General features: G+C 31.8%; 1 protein-coding gene across 1 annotated transcript in view; it reads right to left on the reverse strand.

Moving 5' to 3' along the window:
* unc80 (unc80, NALCN channel complex subunit) overlaps positions 1-25,357 on the reverse strand; it is a 104,043-nt gene extending 78,686 nt beyond the window's left edge. The window contains exons 1-13 of the mRNA XM_085945058.1: positions 25,155-25,357; positions 23,505-23,653; positions 20,622-20,648; positions 18,489-18,509; positions 18,256-18,401; positions 11,411-11,573; positions 7,720-7,930; positions 6,677-6,786; positions 5,949-6,044; positions 3,748-3,941; positions 2,884-3,060; positions 1,381-1,756; positions 764-915 (exon numbers count right to left, since the gene is read on the reverse strand). Of these exons, the coding sequence (XP_085801184.1) occupies positions 764-915; positions 1,381-1,756; positions 2,884-3,060; positions 3,748-3,941; positions 5,949-6,044; positions 6,677-6,786; positions 7,720-7,930; positions 11,411-11,573; positions 18,256-18,401; positions 18,489-18,509; positions 20,622-20,648; positions 23,505-23,642 (1,811 nt within the window). The 5' untranslated portion in view covers positions 23,643-23,653; positions 25,155-25,357. The remainder of the gene's footprint in view (positions 1-763; positions 916-1,380; positions 1,757-2,883; positions 3,061-3,747; positions 3,942-5,948; positions 6,045-6,676; positions 6,787-7,719; positions 7,931-11,410; positions 11,574-18,255; positions 18,402-18,488; positions 18,510-20,621; positions 20,649-23,504; positions 23,654-25,154) is intronic.
* Between the last annotated feature and the right edge of the window lie 261 nt (positions 25,358-25,618).

Below are 25,618 nucleotides of genomic sequence, written 5' to 3' on the forward strand. Positions count from 1 at the left end.
TCTAGACAGAATTCTAGACAGAGATAGTAGAGAGAGGAGAACTTAACAACTAATTAATACCTACCGATTGAATATTAACAATAATAATACTTAAAAATATTGTACAGATAAAAAAATAGTTTGGGTATTTATAAGAAAGTGTTAATATTGACCAATGACGACTATAATTTTAGGTGCGGCGGTTTGAAGAACTAATAGCTCGCAATATACCATCAATTTTACATTGTGACACTAGTGCCAAGGTCACACTTCAAGTTACAGTCGTCGGTCTATCTACAGTTTAAAATCTTTGTCTATTATTTTGATTATTATAATTTTAATAAATTGGTGAGCGGTAGATACTTTGGGGCTGCTCAATGTTTGGGAAAGTCATACGATTAATGATATTTTTGACTCCATATTCCTTCATTGTAACAAATTGTCACGAAATCTTTTTCCCCCCTTGTCTAAATTTTGTCACATTTTGGTATTCCTCCCCCCATTTGTTAAAAAGTAAATTCATTGAATTTGTCATTTTCAAAAAAAAAAATGGGTTTATATTTTGTTGGTTTTGAGAATTACATAATATGTAATAATATTATTATAATGGTCTCCATTAGGAGGGATGACATCATATCGATGACCTCTTTCAGAATTTTTAATGTTCTTTTTAAAATTATTTTGTGATATTTCAAAGTATCAAGTTCACTTTGTTGCATTTGGGACTAATCTAAAGTTTTTTTATTATAAATATATGATTAATTAATTTAGCAAGGAATCAAACCTCAAACTGGGCATGCTCTTTCCTTTGACGAGGTTAGATGGCATTGCCATGACTTTGTTGTGCTTAGCGACTGGAGAGAGTGGAGGAAAGTTGTGGCCAAGAGCAGAACCGGGCCTGTCTGCGTCTCCTGTGTCCAGGCTTCGGTGGTATTCCTAAAATGATAAATTCCCAAAGAGTTCAGTGTACGGTGAGCAGGCCGCATTAAGTCCCTGAGTGTATTGTGAACCCCTCCAAATACTGTTTTCAATAGCAAAATAAAAAATACAAGCCTGATATAACAATTAAAATTCTTTTCTTAATTTCTTAGACACATATTTCTCAAAAACATCAGTAGGTAAGTAAATTGTGAGTTTTTGACAACATCGTTTTCAATTATAGCTACGATAGGATATCTGTTTAGTCATTTTGCCAAGAAAAGCTTCTATCTTCAGTCATATTTAGTTTTTATTAAATACTAGTAAATCAGTAAAGCTCCATTCATTGACTTTTGATTTACAATTCTACTAAATTTTTTGTAAATTATCTGACAGAGATCGAACTTCCTGCCTTCAAAATGTGTGTTTAATGCACAGAGAATCTGTAACCAGCAGGACATTATATGAAGCTCTTCAACTCACCAACTGTTCATAAGGCACCACCTTTGTATCTTCTTGCCCAATTTTCTCAAGCGCTTTCTCCGACTTGGACATGAGCTTGGTCTCCACGAAAGCCTTTAGGTCGGCCATCTTCATCCTCCGTTTGACCTTCTCACTTGCCCTCCTCGTGATATTCGGCGGCTCCTCTTGAACTTTCACCACGCCGCTATAGAATGGAATCTCCGAGTTAGGAGAGTTGTCTTTCAGTTCTGGTACTTCCATGAAGTTCTTGAGAGATTCCCGTTTCTTTGACTCGGGACTCTGGTAGATGGAAACTTCTATCTTTGGAATCGGTAATGAGTTGCTTCTCTTTCGGGGTTGGCTTTGGTTGGATACGTCATCGCTGATATCACGTAACCTAAAAAAATATTGATAAATGACCGGTATTAATAATTGTGAATTCTAAATTCTGAATAATAAATTTAAAACATATCGAGGATACTAAGCGAAAAGGGTATAAGTGATCATCCATAGATGAGGTCACACAATTTTAGCTACACTTCATCCATCATCACAAAATCTCAGCATGATGTTTCCATGGAAAATTTTATTATCAAAAAAATAGTTATTTTTTATTAGTTTTGTGACATCACATCTGTAAGACAGGTAGGTTATGCACTGCTGGGAATGTGACATATTCTAAGGAGTAGAGAAATAAGGAATAATACGAATTTTACAAAGTTTGACTTGATGACATGTCGTGTATACTATCGTCCAGTAGCGAAGGGTGGAGGTAGGCTGTTAAGATCCGCCATAAATAGTGCATATTAAACTATTTACATGACTATACTATTTATGACTACAATTTACAGATGGTATTGATTAGTTTTTCAAAATCAATTAAACCCTGCCAAAACCAAACCATAATAGTTTTGGTATTTTTTGTCGAAACAACAAATTTATGTACCTACACTTTTTCATTGATATTTATTTGTTTTCGTTGGATAAGAATACATATTACACATATTGTTGGTTATTTTTTTAAATTCATTAAGCCCTGTCTAAGCCAAACTATAATAGATAAAAAATATTATTCTATCTATAAAATATCCAAAGTTATGTATGATTTAATTGCATAATTTTAGATATTTTATAGATAGACGAGTATTTTTTGACTATTATCTATTATGACTAGGTATCGCAGGGTTAAATTGAATATTAAAAACTCACCATTAATTGTAGTCTTATTTCAATAAAAACAAATACATATGACTGACAAAGCTTAGTGTGCACTATCTATGCCGGATCTTAACAGTCTACTGCCAGCCTTCGTCACTGCTATCTTCTTAGGTAGACGAATCACAAAAGAAACTGCATCTCTCATATTATGTATATGACAAAGGTCTCAGCACTTGCACTATATGAACGTTACTGCATACCACTGTGAATGGTAGACTGAATCGATTATCTTTGAGGACTCTGTCAATATTGTATAATACACTAAGACTAATGATTCTAATGAGCAATTTATACCCGTGTGCCTACCTATTATAGATATAATGCAGCGCCCAATAAACTCCTTCCTCCTGCCATTGCGACACAAAGAGACACCTGAGGACGGCAACGTCCAAGAACGTGGCCGCCAAAACGTCGCCACCCTTTGAAGTGGCCGCAGCGTGAGGGGATCTTGCACAGCTCTCCACCGAATCTTTGTCTGAGGAACTGTAAAAGTGTAAAATATACAAGATAGTTATTGAGAGTATTGGTTACATGAAATGCTTATCGAATTGCGTTATAATGTTGGCTATCGGTTTTAGTATATTAAATTAAGATAGATATCAATTAATTCCTTAATTACTAACCGATGTCGCGGATCACTCCATTAATAATTAGTTTTTATAACGTACTTAGACTAAAAAAGCACACTGGTTCGAATCCAGCAGATACAATGTTCAAGTCCCGTCGGGTGTCATATTTTTTTCTACAAAAAGATTTTTTTTAGTGAGTGCATGAGATGTTTTCAAATTATTTATGTTCAATATATTATATAGAGTGTTACATTCTCAAATCTTGTATCTTATTCGTTGAATAAAAGAAATAGTTTTTTAAATTAATAGGTCACGTGAAAACTTTGATTATTTATTTTTCATGACTATAAAAATACTTGGTAGGTCAAGTTTCTCAATTCTCTTGGAGAGAATCACTGTTTTAAATTCACAATCGTTTTCTCATCAAAATTGAAAATTAAATTTGAAAAATAATAAAACTTTTTAAAACCATATTTAAATATAGAATAAGTGTTTAAATAAGTATTTATTATTAAAATTCAATAAAATATGTATTGATTATCATGCTACTCGCACTTATGTTAAACGTATACATTTCAAATAATATAAATTCTATACAAACCTCATCTTTTGCACATGAGGCGTAACTTTAGAAGACAATGGTAGTTTTGTGGTATCATGTCCTGGAGGAACACACCCCAATGTGATCCTTCCTCCCGGTTGGTGATGAAGCATGCTGGCGTCTGCCGTGTAAATGGAAGGATCGTGTAGGAGTCCAGACAAGTTATTATGGACAGCAGGTAGGCGGAATATAACCTGAAGTTATAGTAAAAACTATAGTTAAACATGGGTATTTAGTTACCTTTACATACAATAAGTGTTACCCATGTATAATAAATTATTATACTATCAAGGTATGTTTTAATATTAGATCATAATATAATGTGTTAAGTACAGCAGTGGCGAACGGTGTTTGCTGACTTGAATTTGAATTTTTTTCATCTTCAGTAACTATATTATTACTTAACAAAAATATTATATTTTATTTTTTAATAATAATTATATATTTTACGAAAACACAACAGGCACTAAAATAGATATTTTAGAAAATTCCACTGTCTTAGTAGATCAGCGTATTAACTATGAGACCATTATTGGCAATACGTGTGTTTAATTGTTCGTATGTGTTGTATGCATGAAATTAGCTGGAGCCTTTGTTTGGTTGCCTTAGTGTCACGTCATGTCCGTCTGTTTGAGCAAGCCGACAATCAATTTTATTTATAATACATGGCTACATAAAGGGTTACATGTAAATTGTATGTAAAACATTTCACCGTAGCACAGTTCACCTTGAGCTTTCTTATTGGAAAGAGATGATAGTATAGATACTATACGGTCTTCAATTTCATTAGATTCAATATGAACATTAATTCATTTTTTATAGCTGATTTTGGCAAAATTCATGAATTAAAGAATGAAAACTAAACCTAACCTAAAAAATAATCCAGTATATCGGCTATTTTCAAAATTTGTTTGCTGGCTTCCTGTAAACCGACAAGAACCGTGTTTTATTTCGACATGAATTCAGTACTAAGAAATAATGGGAACTGAAATACACAACGGGTAAGGCGATAGCAGGTAACCGACTCGAGTAAGGATGAATCCGGGTAAAACTTACACACGTGTCTAGAATACGTTTAACGTCGAATACTAAAAACTGCTCTCGGTTTATGCATTTACGCTCATTTAATGTTGGTGTATTACACACACTATTGCACGTGCATAATGCGTGCTTCATTTTCGTAGGACACTCACACATTCAAAAGCCTGCTTCACCATGCGGCGTACCTATTGAATATAGCCTATTGGTATTCTATTTATTATCTGTTCTGTGTATACGACCCAAAGAGGTTGGACAGTCTTTAATATATGGCCATATATTTCTGATACAACATTTCACTGTGAAATGTGATGCGGCAAACTGCATACGTACAAGTTTCCGGACACGTACATGCAGATGTCGTTAGCAAATTATATTATTTTTGTAAAATAAAAAATAATATATTTTTATTCGCGCCGACATGCAGATGCAGGACATGATGAAAATCAAACAATTTTAATCATATTTAGATTTTTTAAAAGTTGAAATTACTTAATAATAGATGTAACTACCGTTTTATGAAGTTAGTTATATACAGTCCAAAATATTTTTTAAAAAATATTTGATTTATAAAATCAATTTTTATTTAAATTTGTCAAAATAATTATCAATTCGCTAGGTATGAGGTGTTTGAGATAGTAATAAACATAAAATGGCCCTCCATCTTCTAAATATCTTGAATAATATTATATTAAGCTCCAGTTTTAGTATATATTCCTTTTATTATTTACTTCTATCATGGACTTTTTATCAATGTCATTTTGTATAAAAAAAGGCTAAAAAAACACAAAAAACTATATTTGACATGTTTTTTTCATTCCACGTATACACAAAGTTTACTTAAAATGTAAATACTTGATAGGAAAATTCAAAACCTATAAATATTTAAAAGATTTATTTGAATTGAATGAATAATACATGAGTTATATCAATTTTAGTAATCAGTGTGCCTTTTTAACTGATCCTGAATAATTAATTCTGTCTGCAATGGGTTAAAAAGGGATATGTTTTAAATAATAATCTAGCATGGAGTCTTCGCCACTGAAGTACATAAATACAATACATTAATAAACACTCAATGCTAAAACGTCTCAACTGTTATCAGTTAGAATACAATTTATGTTCTGAAGTGGCTTAAGTGACATTGGTTTTCTTTATCTTACCACATGTTCTTCTTCAGTGCTTGAGCTTTCTTCAGGGATCGTTTCCGGGAAGACGGTGTCCTTAGGAGAAGAGAGCCAGCCCTGAGAAACGTGTACCTATATTTTGATTTAATTATTTTTTAATTATGATGATTTTGTACAGCCACATGAAAAAACACAAATAAAATACATGCATAGAATAAGAATTTTGTAGACATTTTGATGACTCCAATAAAAATAAATAAAATAGTTGAAATAGTAAAAAAAAAACCATGCTTTGAGTGGACCGGATTATGCAACGCATAACCAAGTAACAAAGGAGCCAATGAAATACTATACACCAAAATGTACAGGGACAGAAGACGTAGGTATTATATTATTATGTATTCAGTTAAATGTAGGTAATTATAATTTTATATTCATATCTCTTGATTATTGGTTGCATAATGCCGCCCAATTAAGATAGGATGCAGCTGAAAATGGAAGATAAGCGATGGCGGTTTTAAATCTTATGTAGTACCTACTAAGTTAGTTAACACCTAGCTATTACTATTTTTAAAACATTAATGTATTTAAAAATATAAAATTTGTGATGCTTATTGACTATTGGGTGAGAATTGTTTACTTATTAACAATGATTGTGTTATACAAAACGTCTTGGTAGAGATTATATGGGAAAAATAATTGATTCAATCTCTTTTTTTGCCGTAAAAAAGTTTTGAAAATTATTGTTAATTGATATTATTGACCTCTTCTTCAATGCTGGCCGGTTTGACAGTCTGATGATCAGAGAATGACACGCTGACCGTTTGACTCGGAGGACTGTCAGCATTGGCGTATTCATCACGCGATGCCTTCCCTAAAACACATAGAATTAGTTATCATGCATTTAATCACATGTACATAAGCCATTCTCAGAAACTCTTAAAATATATATTTTTTCGGTAAAAGCCTGTTTACTGGAAGCCAGGCGGGAACAGCGACCATTTTATTTTCATAGACGATTTCGGCAAAATTTATGAATCCAAGAATGATAACCTAACCTAACCTAATAAATAATCCAGTATACTAACGGCTATTTTCAAAATTTGCAGGGCACGAAATGAACCGGAGAGCCGTTCTGGTTCATAAGATCCCCACAATTATCGCTCCGTCTCGTGGAAAAAATAATTTTACCGTATAAGCTAAATTGACCATACAAAAAATCTAACACACTTAATTTTATAAAATTAGATAACTAGGTTAATATTTTCGTAAAATTATCGAGCGCTCCGGTTCGTAAAATTTTCCATTTTCTGCGCTGAAAATTTGTAATAAAACCCCACGATGGCTGAGCGGCTAACGCATCGGCTTATAATGTCGTGAGTCCCAGGTTCGAATCCTGGGTCAGAAAAATACACATATTGTTTTTAATTTGTGTTTAGAGTCAGAGTATGGACCTAATAGGTTAGGCAAGTGGCTTACATCCATTTATCATAAAAAAATCAATGCAAGTTAATGCAAACCTCCACTCTGTGTAGGCCCATAATATTATCTTATTAGGATTGGGACATGTTCAAATAAAAATAAATAAATAACAGAGAATATCATTATGTTCATAATCTTTGAACATCCCATAACATTTTATATTATTATTAACATAAGTAGAAAAACAACATAACTTTGTTTATATCATTGATTTCCCCCCTAATACGTGACAATCAATTATTTAATATTAAAAATCCATCATTACGAATGCTAGTTAGGTATATTAATTTGCCTCTCAAAATAAATAAAAGTGTACACGACTTACGCCCAACGAAAACATCACTCGGCCCCCGTTGCACGTTGGCCCTCCCGAGGGCCCGGGGCCTCGGTTTGCAGGGGGCTATAAAGCAGGCTGTCTCCGGACGCCGGAACTCCCACAGAGCCTGCCATATCTTCAGACCATTTTCCAAACGAAAGTTTTGGAAGTCTGACTCTTTCAGATGCTGGGCTATTGGCGCGAATAGGTAGATGAAGAGCTGGAATATGAGAATGGTTAATTTTAATACCTACAAATAAAATTTTGATCAATTCCGTAACCTATCTATTTATGGTCCCATCACTTATTTATTATGGTTGTATACCTTACTGTATACCTTACTGTATACGAGGGTGGGTCAATAATTCCTTAGAAAAAAGCATTAAAACAGTTTTTATTTTTGTATTTTTTTTTATTTCTCAACATAATCTCCTTGGAGCTCAATACACTTGGTTAGACGTTTCTCAATTTTTTTTAAACCGTCAGAAAAATAAGTTTTCGGAAGGTCCTCAAAATAAGCATTTGTCCGATCGATGACTTCTTCATTTGAAAAAAAAACGTTGTACACTTAGCCATTTTTTTAAGTTTGGGAAAAGGAAAAAGTCACTGGGGGCTAAATCTGGCGAATACGGTGGGTGGTCGACCAATTCGAACTTCAATTCTTCAATTTTAGCCATTGATCGTAAACATGTGTGAACACGGGCATTGTCCTGATGAAAGAGGATTTTTTTCCTGTTTAAATGAGGCCGTTTTTCTTCAATTTTGTTTTTTAGCTGGTCCAATAAAGATGCATAATAATCCCCTGTTATTGTTTTTCCTTTTTCCAAATAGTCAACGAAAATAATTTCACGTGCATCCCAAAATACAGTAGCCATAACCTTACCAGCTGATTTTACGGTTTTTGCCTTCTTTGGACATGGTTCGCCTTTCGCAATCCACTGCTTTGACTGTTCTTTCGTCTCGGGAGTATAGTGGTGTATCCATGTTTCATCTACAGTCACAAAGCGACTAAAAAATTCATCCGGATTGCGTTGCATGAGCGACAACAGGGCTTTAGAGGCCACCACCCTACTGCGTTTATTGTCGACTGTGAGCAAACGCGGCACCCATCTTGCAGAAATATTTTTCATGCCTAATTTGTCATGTAAAATAGAAATGACGCTACCTTTTGAGATCCCTGTAACCTCAATTATCTCACTCAACTTTAATCTTCGGTCACTTAACACCATATCGTGGATTTTATTGATCATTTCTGGTGTAGTCACCTCTACAGGACGTCCTGAGCGTGGTTCATCCTTTGTTGATGTACGACCACGTTTAAATTCATTTAACCAGTTATAAATAGTTGCAAGTGAAGGAGCAGATATGCCGTGAACTAAATCCAACTCATTTTTTATTTCCTTTGCTGTTAACCCTTTTATATTAAAATGTTTAATAACAACTCTAAACTCAATTTTCTCCATTTTCCATTTTTCCATTTTCCACAAGCATTGTTTTTTTTAAATGTACGAGAAACACACAACAACCTGACCAATCTGATTGAAACTTCGCAGCATACTGAATCGGTAGTGCCGCTGCATGAAAACAAACCGCTTGCAGTACTAGTCGCGCCACCTGTCGGCTTTTCTAAGGACTTATTGACCCACCCTCGTACCTTAATAATTTAACAATATTATAATATGTAACTATGTGAAAACCAGGAAGTATATAAATCTCCAAGTAGAATCCTTTCAGGAAAACCTAATTTAAGATTTGACTTTTGGCTTTATGGTTTAAGGTAGTTCAGATTTCTGTTATAAAAAGAATTCGGTAAATGTGCCACAGAGGTGGACATGAGATTTTACAAATTTCTTTTTAGACCAAACCAAACTTAACCTAACCTAACCTAATCTAACCTACCCCAACTTAATATTACCTCATATAATCTTAGTTTGTGATAATGGTGTATCAAAATCTATGAAAATTTCAAATTTACAATTAACGATTATTGGATCGAAAAGCCTATGCGCCAAGAGAAAAAGCTATTTATTATAATTGTCTACACGGAATAAACTGTTTTCGTAAAAAATAAATTATAAAAGCTCGTGTCCACCTCTGCGGCACAATTACCAAGAATTTTATAATTGTCTCTGAAATATATTTCAGGTAGGTACCTACCTGATATTTTACGTCCAAAAGCTATTATACTAAATCCGTTTTTTGAAAAATCTTACACACGACACACTGGCTATAAATATTTGAAATCCTTTTTCAGAGATTAAATTAATATATATTGGTTTTATCTAACTTTGAAGTTGGTATATGAAAAACCAATGTACCAAATTGACATGACGTCAAGATAAGTATAACGGTATACCTATCGAATAATAAATATGTAGAAATTAAATAATATTATTTGAAGTTTTCAAATACCTGCCACTATTTCAAAAACCTTTGATTATGTTCATTTCATTTATATAATTGTATCAATTTATAGGTAGGTATACAATAGTAGTTAGTTTCTACTAATCTATTAAAAATATAATTTAATCAAAACAATTTGATTTGATTAAATCTACTGTTTCATAAATAACTCTCTAAAAATCAATGTCTGATGAATTGTTAACTATATTATGATTTTATTAGGTTAATTGGGTACCTACTGATTTCAAAGTATGATTGAAGTAGGGTAGTTTTGATGTTATCTCACGTTCGTTCATTTTGAAATATGCCCTTAAAATATTATTATTTCTCAAGTAAGTAATTAAAAGTACCATAAATAGTTTAGCTTTTCATGAGTGAGTAAATTTTGCATACCTACAGTAGTGTTATCGAATTCATAAGAAAGAAAATAAAAAGGATTGAAAATATTTTAACCAATATTAAATTTGGTACAAGTCGGTTATGTGGAATACAGCGGCAAACACATTTTGAAAATATCCGATATACTGGATTATTTGTTAGTTTAGGTTAGGTTTGGTTAGGTTAATCTAACAAATAATCCAGTATATCGGCTATGTACAAACTGTGTTTGCCGCTGTATTCCACATAACCGACTTGTACTTTAAATTTTTAAAAAATCATTTCGTATTATATTTCTATATAAGTCCCTACTTTATATTGTGACACGTAAATATAGTTAGGTACTTACCGAATCCACATAATTTTGCGTAGATACAATTATTTAAAAATTAAACGACACATTTTTTTAATTCACTGTCTATTGTCCGAGGACACTATGTATACTGCACTCCAAAAGTCACGTCTCTCCTTTTCTTGAAGAGTGAGATTGTAGAGATAGTCAGTACTTTTACGTGTAAACAGTTATTGTCACGATAGTTTAAAATACACACTATTGCTGCCAGTAAATCCATGCACGTATACAGGCGCTATAACCATAGCAGTCGCCCACGATGGCCGAGCAGCTATTATATATTAAGTCACGCTTAAAATGTCGTGGCTTAGCCAGACTTAGAGCGAAAATTCACATGTCGTTTTTAAGTGTGTTTGTAATCAGAGTATTGACCTAATAGGTTGAGCAAGTGACTAACATTCATTTCTCGTAAAACAAAAATCTGTTAAGAAACCTCTTTGTGAGGCGATCCAGATCCAATTTAAAAAAAAATAACACAAACAAAAACACAAACTGAATTTACATTCAACATCCACGAGTCTAGTAATCGCAGTTAATTATTAAGAGTTACTTTAAGTCAAGACTTACGGATAGTGATGGAATCGAGAAGAGATAGTAGAAAGGGTTGGAGTGGAAAACTCCTTTCTCGAAGTCGGCTTCGGCACATTCTTCAGCCGCATCAAGTACAATCCAGTGAAGAGTGTAAAGCAATTTAGTTTCCACAGCACCAAGACTTTGAAGGTCTTTGACTCTGAAAAAATACGCCGCTTGAAAACCACTATCACCATAATATATAGCGAAATGTTGCTGAGGTGAAACCATAGCGTATGAGAATTGACGTTTTTTTTTTGTTTTGTTCAACACTGCAGTTGAAATCATAATAAAATTTTAAGCAGGTATTGAATGAGGTTCCTTTCGTGTTGTTTTTTTGAACGATATTATTTTGACAAAGAGTCTAGCTGAAGAAACTAATCAGTTAATCACACTTAAAACTATGCTAGACAAATCACTCCAGATAAAGCATTTTCATTATAATATTAAGTCAACCATCGCAGTCACGATAATTTAAAATTACGTGTGAATGCATGGGTAATCATTACCACTTGGCTTTGGTATTGCATTGAGGGTCTGGTGGCAACTAGGGATTGCAATTCCAAATGAATATATCAATACCGGTATTTCGGTATAGCTTATTGAACACCGGTATTCGTCAAAATATATTATAGGAAAAAAAAAGTAGGTACCTACTTATCAATAAATATAACTATTAATATCTATTTAAAACACCATTTTATAGCAACATACCTACATTTAATATGTTGACTTTTATAAATATGTATAGATTATAATATTTTAGAATTGCTAATTTTTACGATGGCCGCGTGGCTTAAGCGTTTGCCTATAAGCCCTATAGTGTCATGGGTCCCAGGTTCGAATCCTGGGCCTGACAAATCCACATATTGTTTTTCAATTTGTGTTTGAGTCAGAGTATGGGCCTGATAGGTTGAGCAAGTGGCTGACATCCATTTCTCGTAAAAACAAAGTCTGTCAATACAAACCTCCACTCTGTGGAGGCCCATATGATCTTATTAGGATCGGACATGGTCGGAAAAAATAAGTCCGGATAAAGAAAAATCTCTCTCAAATTCAACGTTTGTTGGATGTACTATCAACGTTTTATCAATAGTCATAGCATACATGGAAATATTTTCCACGAATGTTTTCTTTTTTGGAAATATGTTAATTCATTGCGACAATTTACTGAGGGATTTTGTTTTAATTTTTTAATCAATTTTAGCTCATCAATCTATTTACGTATTGGCAGCATACAACTTACATATATTACAATATACATTAAAATAATATACAATATAGTAATAAGTGATGAAAAAATAACATTAAATTAAATTCATATTAGATTGTTGAAACCGGCATTTCGGTATTGATAAATAATTGAATACCGGTTTTGAAATACCAGTATTGCAATTCCTAGTGGCAACACGAGGTAGGTATATTAAATACCCACCCGTAATATATTATATTTTTAATTGTAGCAAGAGTCCATATTTTCTTAATCATTAATCTCGATTACCTACCAAACATTATTTGATCATCTAAAATGGCTTATCTTATCAGTATATTATTAAGAAAATTAAATTAATTATGTTTTTGATTCCAAGATATTTTTTATGAAGATTTATAATGTGAGAGATAAAATAATATTTTCATTGTCTCGTAAGTTCGGATTCCATTGTAGCGAAAATTTAGAATCTACCAACATTATTACTGATTTTATTGAATAATTTAAACTCATACCCACTTGAACTACATAGAAAAGCATGAAAAAAATGTCGTGTTTTTGATAATTATATTACTTGGCTGTGATATTTATAAAGTTCAACGACTACAATTAATTTGGAAACTATGATGATAGAGACGATTGTTATTAGGAGTTGCAATTGAGTCCTTCACAAGCATAGTGAACCAAGTCCATTCTGGGCCTAACATTTGAGTATTTCTTATTCTGTAAGGGTATGATTTCCCTTACATAATAACTTCAATGTACTCAAACTAACACTTCAGAAGCGCAATCGTACCCTTAAAGAATTAAAAATACTCAAATATTATGTTTGAACCTAGCTTACTCAAAAATAACCGGAATGGACTTGGTTCACTATGCTTGTGAAACACTCAATTGTGGGTAGATTGTGCAATCCATAGGTTACGGATTCAGTATTGCCTCGATCATTACATCCGGAGAATAAAAAAAAAACATCAAAAATTTTGTTTAAAAATATCTACTGATTGTACCTGCGTAATAATATGAATAATATAATCCCATTCAGTAGTAGTTTCTTATCGTGGTATAGTATGGGATGTATAAAGAGATTTTTAGCAATAATTCGGTTATCCCAATAAAACTGTGAGTAAAATTGCGTATTTAATGTAAATACTTATCATTTTACCACGTTTTCATTAGCTCGTATTCTTGTTTGTCCGGTACTGATTTTTTCTTGTGTGTCCAATACAATTTTTTTCTTGTTTGTCCAAGATTTGTATTGGAAGATTGAAGATTTTTAACTAACTTCCCGACTAGCTAGACATTTGAAACTTTTAGAATATATCAGAACACGACGACAATGCATTCTTTTAATACTTTTGGCCATCTTTAAGCAGAATTGAATTCATTTTCAGTTAATTCTGTTTTGTATGTTTCGGAAAAAAATCGTTAAAAGTAATATTTACTACTCACTAGTACTGGTTGCTAAGGGGGTCCTAGCAACTAAATTATTAATATATACGTGCGATAATCAATATAAAATGTCAAAATGACATTCAGTATTTCTATCAAGTACAAAAAAAAGTATATATTAATACATAGAATTGTCAAGTTTATATGATTCAACAGAAAATTTAAAAACGTGATATATACTCGTAAAAAGTTATTTGTATCTTGTAATTATTTTTAAACTAACTGACATCTTAAAAATTACAGTTCTTCACTTTACAATGATCTTAATAAGAATCTTTTATAAATGACTCGTCTTTTTAAAATTCGTACAAAGTGCTGATCAATGAAAATTACATCGGTTTTAAAAACTTTTCTGCCTTTTGTGTATTGGATAAATTTCTTTCGTACACATTGGGTAGGTAGATGAAATCGGTGAAAAGCTCATGAGATAATCCCAGCTACAAACATAACCATTTTGGCGTTGTTGCTTGTTACGCTACGGCAGGGGTTCACTAACTTTTTCGTCGAACGGACAATTTTAAAATCAAAAATATTTGGCGGGCTATACTTGTGAATATTTTCTGTTTTTAAAAAACATAAGGCAAAAAAATAAAAAAAATATTTCATTGTATAAACTTATATTTTTAACTAAACATACATTATTATTGCCTACTCTTATTAATATACTAAAAACTTGTTTGCAATTCGTGGGTCTGGACGTGAAGTCAGATTGTCATTTTGAGATATAACAAAAACAAAGTTCAAAAACTTCCCCACATTCCCCCAATTATGGTTATGTTTTTTTTATGCGGATCAAATTCAAGTACATGTAATTGGCTTTCAATTATATGTCCTAGAACTAACTATTTACCTTACTACGGAGGAAGTAATATTATTATTTTTCCATAGTAAATCCGACTAATATTACCAATAAAACACATATTTTATACATAAATCTTATTGATTGAACAAAATATATAAATTTAAAATTAGCATTTTTATAACTTTTTTTAAAACTTTAATAATAATAATAAGTAGTGAAAAGGCATACAGACGTGAATATTATAAAGTTTCATCGTTATCATTAAACTTCAGTATGGATTTCTTCAATGGTATCAGGTTAAATATCCCTGATTGTCTGAGATGTCTCAAGCAATGACATATTGTCTCAAGTGACTCATACAAATTGAAACTAAATCCTGCAATCTCGGCTCAAATTTTGTGGTGTGAATACGCAAAACAGATGCGATATGGTTGTCAGTTAATTTTGATCTTAAGTTTGATTTATTAATACTTTTCACAAATATAGGTACTTCCAAATAAAGAAAGCTATATATATCTCAAGTGAAAGTCCTTTGTAGAATTCAATTAAATTCGTATCACGATAAGATGCTTTAGCTTCCACGGTCTCTTGCAAATCTATTAATTCAAACTGCATATTTACAGGAACAGCGTCCGGGTTACATGAAAAGGGATCTTGAAAAATATTGTAATTAATACAGATTTAACATAAATCTCGCGGGACACACTTTGTGAACCCCTGCGCTACGGCATACGCACCGTAAGTTGGGTGTGAATTTATAGGTAAGAAGGTGGTGGTAAATCACTGGGTACACTTGGGAATTAAAAGAAATCAATGTTGCATTGTTGAGGCCAGCTCATCCATTTGTTGAGGGTAATCAATAAACTCCTGATGCAACAGTATGTAAGTATGCAAAAGCTATCAAATTAAGACACGGCTGGGCGAGCCTGACATTTGATAAATGTTAAAAGTGTCGGTCGTTTTTATTCACAACCAAGCGATTGTAAAAGCTCCTTCTTAATGGGACTACCTACAGCTGTTGATATATATATATATATATATATATAATCCTGAGCGATGAAAATATTGAAGTATTTTTAGAACTGAACGAACAGCTGTTTTCATATAAGTACATAATATACAAGTGACCGTCGAAATCTGATCGTATTTGAAGTGAATCGACTAGATGAAAATTAACAAGAATCGTGAAATATTATGATTTTACGATATTTGTTATTTCTATCTATTTATATATGAGGAATCACTCAAGAGGCTTTTCATTATTTGGCAGCTCTATGTTAAATTACAAAATAGTATCTATGATAAAAAAAAACATAAGGAAATTAATACCCATACCCATTACCAATAATTGAAATCGATTAATTTAATGAAACTATTAAAATATTTGATACTTATTAAAAATAATAATGGATAGTTTTTCCGATCATTTTCATATAAAAGTGTAATTACTATAACTTAATCCAAAGACGACAGTAAATAACAGTTGGAAAATCATGAAAAACATCTCATGTGTAATATTAACTATATTTTTTTTTATATACGACGCCTGACGGGACTTGAATCTGTAACCACTGGATTCGGACTGATGTTTTTTCCAATTAAACTACGAAAGTGCTCAAAATTTGATTTAGAATAATATAGCACAGTAGTTCTTAACTTTTTCGAAGTCACGGTGCACTTTTGGTGGTGCACGAAAATCAAACGATCAGAAAACAATGAAAAATATGCGGACATAACTTTTATTACAAATTAAAGAGAGTATATAACAGTTGAAGGAAAGATATATACAATCGTAAGCTTTTCTCGTTTCGTTTGTATATTAGTTATCGTTGAGAAACCGAGCTCACATAAATATATTGCTGAAAACTGTAACAAGATTTTCGGTGCCTTTATGTAGAGAGACGTCTTGGACAGAAATCCAAACTTCCTCCGTAGTTATTTCAGAAAAATATAATATTTAGAGTACGATCTGTTGACAAATGTGACCAATTCTTCTTATTCTTGGTTCGAATATTCACAACTCGATGTATCAATCGTAGCAAATGGATTTCGTATCCAGTCATAATTTTCTATAAAATGTAATATTTCCTTCCAGGCGGCTCTCGTGGTGTAGTGGGTAAGGCGGTGGCCTTTCACCCGGGAGTTCTGGGTTCGATTCCCGGTCATGACAAAAACATTTATGTGTTTTTCTCAAAGCCTGGGTGTTTGTGATTGTTCAAAATTACTAACAACCACCTTGTACGAAAAAGCAAGGATATGGTTATTAATAATTCTAAAAAAAAAAAAAAAAATATTTCCTTCCAATAAGGTTTAATGTTCTGTTATAGCGGAAATAGTTCTCTCGGTAATGTTTTCATTAAAGTCGATTCAGCAAAATCGAAATCACATTAGATCTTTTGTCGGCTTTCATAATTTCGCGAAGGACTTTTTCGGTTTTCACTATTTCGCGGATTTTTCTGTTTTTATCATTTTTTTCGCTGTGCACTTGCAACAAGCTAGCGGTGCACCGGTTAAGAACCACTATAGCAACTGGTTTATTATAATGTACTTCATTAAAAAGTAAAATTATGTTCTAGAATCTAGATAAACATAACCATTCGCTATTACAGAACCTTATGATACGTACTGTATACGATGGCATATTTTATAACGTTTTTCTTAGCTAGTATTCTTATTTGTCCGGTGGTTCTTTGTCCGGTACAAATCTTGCAATCGCTTTTTAACTAACTTCCCAACTAGCTTAACATTTGAAACTTTTATATTATATCAGAACACGATGCCAATGCATTCTTTTAATACTTTTAGCCATCTTTAAGTAGAATTGGATTCATTTTCAGTTAATTCTGTTTTGTATGAAAAGTTATTTCGGAAGAAATCCGTAGTCCAATTCACTATTATTGGCTGCTAAGGGGGTGGTACTAGCAACTAAATTATTAATATATACGTGCGTTACTATGGAAATCAAAATGACATTTCAGTATTCTATATTTGTTTGTGTGTTACAAAATAGCAAAAAAATGATTTGTTGACAATTGCCTTATTTGTAATAAATTATTAATACATAGAATTGTCAAGTTTATATGATTCAACAGAAAATTTAAAATAATATAAAAAGTTCTTTTTATCTTGTAATTATTTCGCTGTACACTTGCAAGAAGCTAGCAGTGCACCAGTGCTCCGCGGTGCACCGGTTAAGAACCACTGATATAGCAACTGATTTATTTTGATGTACTTCATTATAAAATTATGTTCTAGAATCTAGATATACATAACCATTCGCTATTACAGAACCGACATACGATGACATATTTATATACCTCATTTTAATAATCAGCGGTTCAATAATATATCTACAATTAAAATAATACTTTTTTTTACCTGTTGTGTAGAAAAGTAGCAGAGGCGTGCATGACGTGCGGAAGGGCAGCTTGTATTAGCCTCCATCGTGGTATGGACTGAATTGCTTCAGTCAAACTTGGTGATAATCCGAATTGAATGTTCTGAACCAGAACTTTTTCGAACGACTGAAAAAAAATCATTTTCATTAAAATATAAGTAAAATCACACCATTTAAAAATAATATTACTATTGGTAACATAGGCTCAACTTACTTTACATGCCTCTTTAGTCTCCTTTGATTGCATGAAAATAAAAAAAATATTTATTTTCATGCTAAACAAAATAATTAAATATAATTACCCATTTATACGTAAATTGTACTTATATAATTTCAAATCCACATCGACAAAAATTTAGATATTATTTTATTGTAGAAGTTTAGTGTTCATTTAATTTATTGAGTAAGTACTCGTATTTACATATTGTTTTTATACCTATAAGTATATTTTATTTTTTTGAGACTGAAAAATATCCCTAACATAATTTATTATATTTTTGGTTAAATTGACAGTTCAATACACTTAGGATAAAGCACATGAAACAGAAAGCACAAGCAAGCGTTATGTAGAAGTATTTTTATTTTTATGTTCTAAATGACACATATATTTTATTATTTGTGTGTTGTTAATGTAGCATAAATATTTTGTATTTTTAATGTTCTAAGAGTATTTTTAAAATAATGTAAGTATTGATTGAAATTAAAAAGAATGTGTATGTTTAAATAGTTGGTACAAGTCGCATATGGGAAGCCAGCGGCAAACACATTTTGAAAATTACCTCTCGATTATATATAATATCAACGATTTTAGTTAAAAAAAACTTGATTGATCAAACTAAATTGAGAAAATTATTATTTTATCACCTACGATACACTTTCATTGAGTAAATAAGTCTGAGATTTCTCATAATTGTTTGAAATAAGTGAGTATATATCAAAGATATTGAAGATCGTGTCTTCTTGTGTAGAGATATAGCATAAACGTATAAAAGTGAAGCAAAATAGGCCCTATAATTCTTATAAAAACTCTCAATGTTTTCTTCCATCCAAAAATGGCATTTAGTTTAAACTGAATTTTTTATCACTATTTTACAACGTTTTTATTAGCTCGTATTCTTGTTTGTCCGGTGGTTGTTTGTGCAGTACAAATCTTGCAATCGATTTTTAACTAACTTCCCGACTAGCTAGACATTTGAAACGTTTAGAATATATCAGAACACGATACCAATGCATTCTTTTAATACTTTTAGCCATCTTTAAGCAGAATTGAATTCATTTTTAGTTAATTCTGTTTTGTATGGAAAGTTGTTTCAGAAAAATCCGTAAAAAGTAAAAGACTATTATTGGTTGCTAAGGGGGTGGTCCTAGCCACTAAATTATTAATTATATACGTGCGTTACTATGGAAATCAAAATGACATTTCAGTATTCTATATTTGTTTGTTTGTTTCTTTTTTATTTACTTCATATCAAGTATAAGTTTGAGCATGTTGAGCATTATAATTCAACAGAAAATTTAAAAACATTGTATATAAAAAGTTCTTTTTATCTTGTAATATGGAAATCACAGAAGGCTCTATCTGGAATATGATTCAATATCTTTTGTAGATACCTAGTTTAGAGCATGGTAAGTGTTTGGCAGTAGTGAGAAGGTATATAATAATCATGTATGTATCATGGCCTCCACAAGGAGGGCTGACAGGGCTCTAGTCTGGGGGCCCAGTGTGGCGGATCGACCAAATACGTGAGATAACACACATCACAAATTTCTAATAGTGAAAAAACCACAATTTTATTTAAAATATATTACATTTTAAAATATGTCGTTGTACGATGCAATTTTTGAGTAGGTATTGTCCATAATTCAAGTGGATGTAGATATTAAAAATATAAAAAATCGCTTAAAATACACTGAATACCTATCCTCAATTGGACATGGTTATGCAGAAAGTAGCCAGTCCACAAAAAATAAAAAAATGAGGTTTGATATAGATCAGATGCGAAACGGTTTTCTCTACATTCTGCTGAAAATAGCCAAGCCGCAAAAAAATATTCTTGAAATAAAATACTATTTACAATTTGACAGTTTACATTTTTAACAATCATGTTGTTACTAAAGTGCCATTATCTCAGCTCGACATTATTGTGGACTGGCTACATTCTGCATAACTACGTTCAATTTTACCTCGAACACCATTTGGAAAAAGCGTCACGCTGCCTTTAATCTTTGCGATAGGTAGGGGGGCCTGCCAAAGACTCTGGCCTAGGGGCCCGCTTCAGGATGTGGGGGCCATGGTACGTATATAATATGATAGTTTGTAAAATGTAGGTATGTGTGTAATACTTACGTGATGTCCAGGAGCATGTTGACAGAACTGTGCACACCATGACAAGGCAACACAAACACAGCCAGACAGTAAACACGGTTGGACACACAGCGACACACGGACACGGTAAGGGCATGTGAGGGGACAAAACGGACACTTGAGAGCACATACATTTAACCTGGCACATTGCACGAATCAGTCAACGCTGGGAACCTATTATAGTGTAATTCTATAGTATTTTTAAACATCAGTTTTATTTTAGTCATTCCCTGATAATCGACGACTAAATTAAGGTCATGCTACTGTCGCGCTTCCTAGAACACATTCTGCATACAAATGTCGTGAAGCAATGTCAACAATGACTTTTCTGTCACCTCATCTCGCAAAGTTAAACGGAAATATTTTACACGCAAATAGGTAGTAAAAAGTAAGAAAGTAGAAAAGACGAATATTTTAGTTGTTAGATGATAATATTATGTTATTAATTTATTGTCGATTACAGGGAAGTACATTTATAAAATTTTGATTTTTTTTAAATTACTACGTAACTATTTGTTCTTAAAGAGGGTATTTTAGTTCATTTAAATTAAAACAAATAATCTAATAATTGTTATAAATTTACATAATATTTTTTGGGTTATTTTAATTTATCGACAAGATTAGTGGCCGTCCACATATGACGTCACATGATTTTGGCTATTTTAACCCCCCCCCCTTCTCTCTTCATCGTCACATAACCAACTACCTTCCTGTCTATATTACGTCACATTTATTCCCTTAAATTTTTGATTTACTTTGTGACGTTACATTTCCTCTGAACCCCCCCCCCCACTCTCCCCTTCGTCAAAAATCATCACATTATGCCAGACGCCCCCCTAGAGAGTGACGTCATAAGTGGACGGCCCCTTATTTGAAATTATTACGATAATATATCTAGTAGGTATATTTAAAATGTGTTTATTATTATTATTGACTGACAATAATTTTTTAAAATGACAATTTAAAACTTATGTAGATAGGTACTTACTTACTTTCACAAAAACAATAAATGATCCTAATTTAACCCAAACACACTTCTTTCAGAATTATTGAATTTGAATAGTTAATAGAACGACAAATTGACGATACTTACCGATTAAATTCTGTAAAATATTACATTATATATCTACATTAAATTATTATTTTACACAGATCAGTAATACAAATAAATACCATTGAATAAAATAAAATTTCATGTAAAAACACCGTGAACAAATATATTATTTTAATTACAATTAGGTACATTAAAAGCTTTCATATTTATATACAATCATTTGAATAAAAAAAAATAATAGGTACAGACTAGAGAAGATTTCTCATATAATTTTATTGGACCTAACAATCATTAATTATTATGTAGTTAGTTTTTTGGGTACTGTTCGGTTATACGAAATACAGCGGAAAACACTTTTCGAAAATAGCCGATAAACTGGATTATTTGTTAAGTTAACCTAACCAAGCCTCACCTAAACTAACCCAAACTAACAAATAATCCAGTATATCGAGTATTTTCAAAATGTGTTTTCCGCTGTATTCCGTATAACCGAACAGTACCGTTTTTTGTAACATTTTTACATTATTGTAGTAATAATGGTGTACGAAAATTTTGACTAAGAATGTTATTGAGTACACAAATTATTATTGGTGACCTGCTAAAAGCCCCATATCCGGTTTTATATTTGACGCAAGTCAAACCTTTGATGTGAACCGGAAGTGAAAATTACCAGCGTCAAGATGGAGCGAAGGCTTTAGCGCGTAGAGTAGGTTCTAATCTTTTAAGTCACGCTTAATTACAATCTGTGTTATTTTGGAAAATTTTCTACGTTTTTTTTTTCCATTTTATTTTCAGAACTTCAGAACAGCGTTCCAGCAGTATTATAATGACTTACTGATTAATGAAAATCCGTCCAAATTCGTTGTCGATACGTTTTGAGCTCTTATTCGCAAAAAGAATCGTCTAAACTGATTAATGAATCTGGATAAACTTTTCAAAGAAATATTAAATAGGTTCTAAAGCTTTAAACTCCAGAAATTTCGAGATATTTTTATTTAATTTCCAAAACATCCGTCCAAATTCGTTGTCGATACGTTTTTAGCTCTTATTCGCAAAAAGAATCGTCTAAACTGATTAATGAATCTGGATAAACTTTTCAAAGAAATATTAAATAGGTTCTAAAGCTTTAAACTCCAGAAATTTCGAGATATTTTTATTTAATTTCCAAAAAATCCGTCCAAATTCGTTGTCGATACGTTTTTAGCTCTTATTCGCAAAAAGAATCGTCTAAAATCAGACTTAAGAGCTTTTTCAGTAATCACCTTTGAATTTAACGAATTCCGTAAAAATCAAAGTCAAGAGTTTTCTTAGTTCTACCTATATAAAACAAATCACCCGGAAACTCCAGTCGAATCTCATTATTGTTATATATTTATTCCTCGTAAAAAGTCTAGAATTCACGAGATTCTATTTTACAATATCTCGTAAAATAAGAATCTCGAAAATTATAAAGAAACGAGAAATAATATTGATTACAAACTCTAGTAGGTACGTAGCTCAAAATATTTTACTGACTGATGTTTTTTTTTATTTATCAAATAATAAATAATAATGTACAATTCTTTTTTCACAAAAATATTTACATGGTGTTGAAGGTTTACCTGATAGAATACAGAGCTAATAAATGATATTTAGATTGTATACACTTTCCATAGAGGCCACCATATTTTTAATATTTTTTTCAAATAATGGAAAATTTTGATTTCAGATAATTTGTGTCATGAGATTATATACGCCATGTTATTAATACTTTTTAAAAAGGGTTCATGTAGTCAGTGTTGTATTAAGTATATAAAATGTTTTGTACATACCATACATGTTGCTTCGTGAAGTTTGCCTAGCTTGGGACGAATGAAGGGAGATATTTGCCGCCATAGAAAGATCTGTATTGGTATAGGCAAGGCCTGGTCGTTCAGAAAGTCGTCCATTGAACTCTTTCTATGCTTCATGGTGTTTAACTCTGCAATTTTTTAAAACTTAATTTCGTATGTGGATTGAACAAACCACAAAAATTACTAATTAATATAATTTTATTGAAATAAATTATTAATTACTGGACACATTATAATTTTAAACATGTTACCACTCATTTAATTTTATATGATTTTTATTGAATTGTAATAAATGGACTTTGAGATAATGGTATATTAAACTATCATAAGAATATATTATATATTATAGCACAAATAGATCATAACATAATATGGAAATTTCTACAATATTACGAATGAATTATTGTAAACTTTAACATAAAGTTTTAGAAAATATGTAAGTATTATGTAGTACCTATATTATAATCTGAAGTAGACGATAAATGTGTGTATATACTAAAGAAGAATGAGATGATAATTATGTTATAACTAAGATAATCTTATAAAATGAAAAATGTCTTTAATCTCTATTTTAGATTAGGTCCCAGGTTCGAATCATGTACCTGAAAAATACAGATTTGTTTTTCAATTTGTGATTGAAATCAGAGTATGGACCTGGTTGAGCAAGTGGCTAACATTCATTTCTAGTAAACATACATAAATCTTTTAATACAAACCTCTACTCTGTGGAGTCCCATATGATCTTATTAGGATCGGATATGGTCAAAAATAAAATAATAAATAACGTTTTATTGTAGGTATAAAAATATTTTACATTATCTTAATGTTGATTCGCATGATAAAAATGTAGGACGTCATAATGATATCATTGTTTCAAAGTTGAGCAATTCTTCAGGCTTAGACCATTGTCAGCACGCTTGGCGTCATTATATAGGTAAACATGTTACAGTAATTAAAAAAATGTCGCTAGCTGTTTCTGTTGTTATAATATTAGGTACTATCTTATAATATATAATAGTATGACAACCTACATATCTAACGACTAAAAACGTATTCGATATAATTGATAAATATTTTTTTTGACATAAGAAAATGAAGTGAAGATACAGTTTTATCAGATACAGTCATAACTCATAACATATCGTTTTTGCGGTTAAGGTGTTTCGAGACCTTACACAACCATACATATTCTCGAGTTGCTGTAGGCTGTGTAGATTTGGGTTTTGACACATTAACCACAAATGGAGTACTGTGACATTACCGAAATGATAACATAACGAATAAATTTGTAGTAGTTTTTAATTCGTAAAATATGCACCAGGTATTGATATTATCTATCTACATACATAACTGAATGATTAGTGTATAAATATTAATATTATATTATTGTATTTTATTATCCAATCACTCCAAGTCAATCGTAAAATAAAATAAACCTATTAGGTTATATATACTGTCATATAAAATGTTTATTATCTTCAACATTAAAATAAGACAAAAATTAAACGTAAAAACGCCCAGTTAATTCATTATAAAGCCAAACCGAAAAAACCGGCCCATAAAATTTCACCCAGCATCCCTGCATACGAGATGTCATCTCAAAATATAAAATATAACACTCAAACTCACATAAACGCCGTATGTGCTTATCCCATTGTGAACGCGGATAATTAAAAATGGGTTATTTACAACCCCATATATCTTGAATCTGGTATTTTATGGATGGTCTTACGTCATCACTTTGACTTTGAGAAGTGCACTTTTTATCCGTGAGAGCCTGTTTAATGTAGGCGAGGCAGTTCGCGTTGCGTTTGCGAACAGACGTCTGCCTCCCGCGAGAGAAACCTCCGATTGGGAAAGCCTCACAGTAAGGGAGAATTCTGTCACGTTTACTAGTGATGTCTAGAGATTTTATTGTTTACCGGCTCGCTCGGTTACATAACTTTGCATAACCATAGTATATTTTCAGGCGCTTTTATAATTCATACGTACAATAAAATAGCATATAAATGTTTCAACTTAACACAATCACTGCTAACCTTTTAATTACCACATTTAAATAACACTTTAATTATATCTAATGGCCAACTACT

The sequence above is a fragment of the Rhyacophila brunnea genome, unplaced genomic scaffold (assembly GCF_057557595.1).
Source record: "Rhyacophila brunnea isolate RB1 unplaced genomic scaffold, BYU_Rbru_1.0 scaffold_18, whole genome shotgun sequence".
Taxonomy (NCBI): domain Eukaryota; kingdom Metazoa; phylum Arthropoda; class Insecta; order Trichoptera; family Rhyacophilidae; genus Rhyacophila; species Rhyacophila brunnea.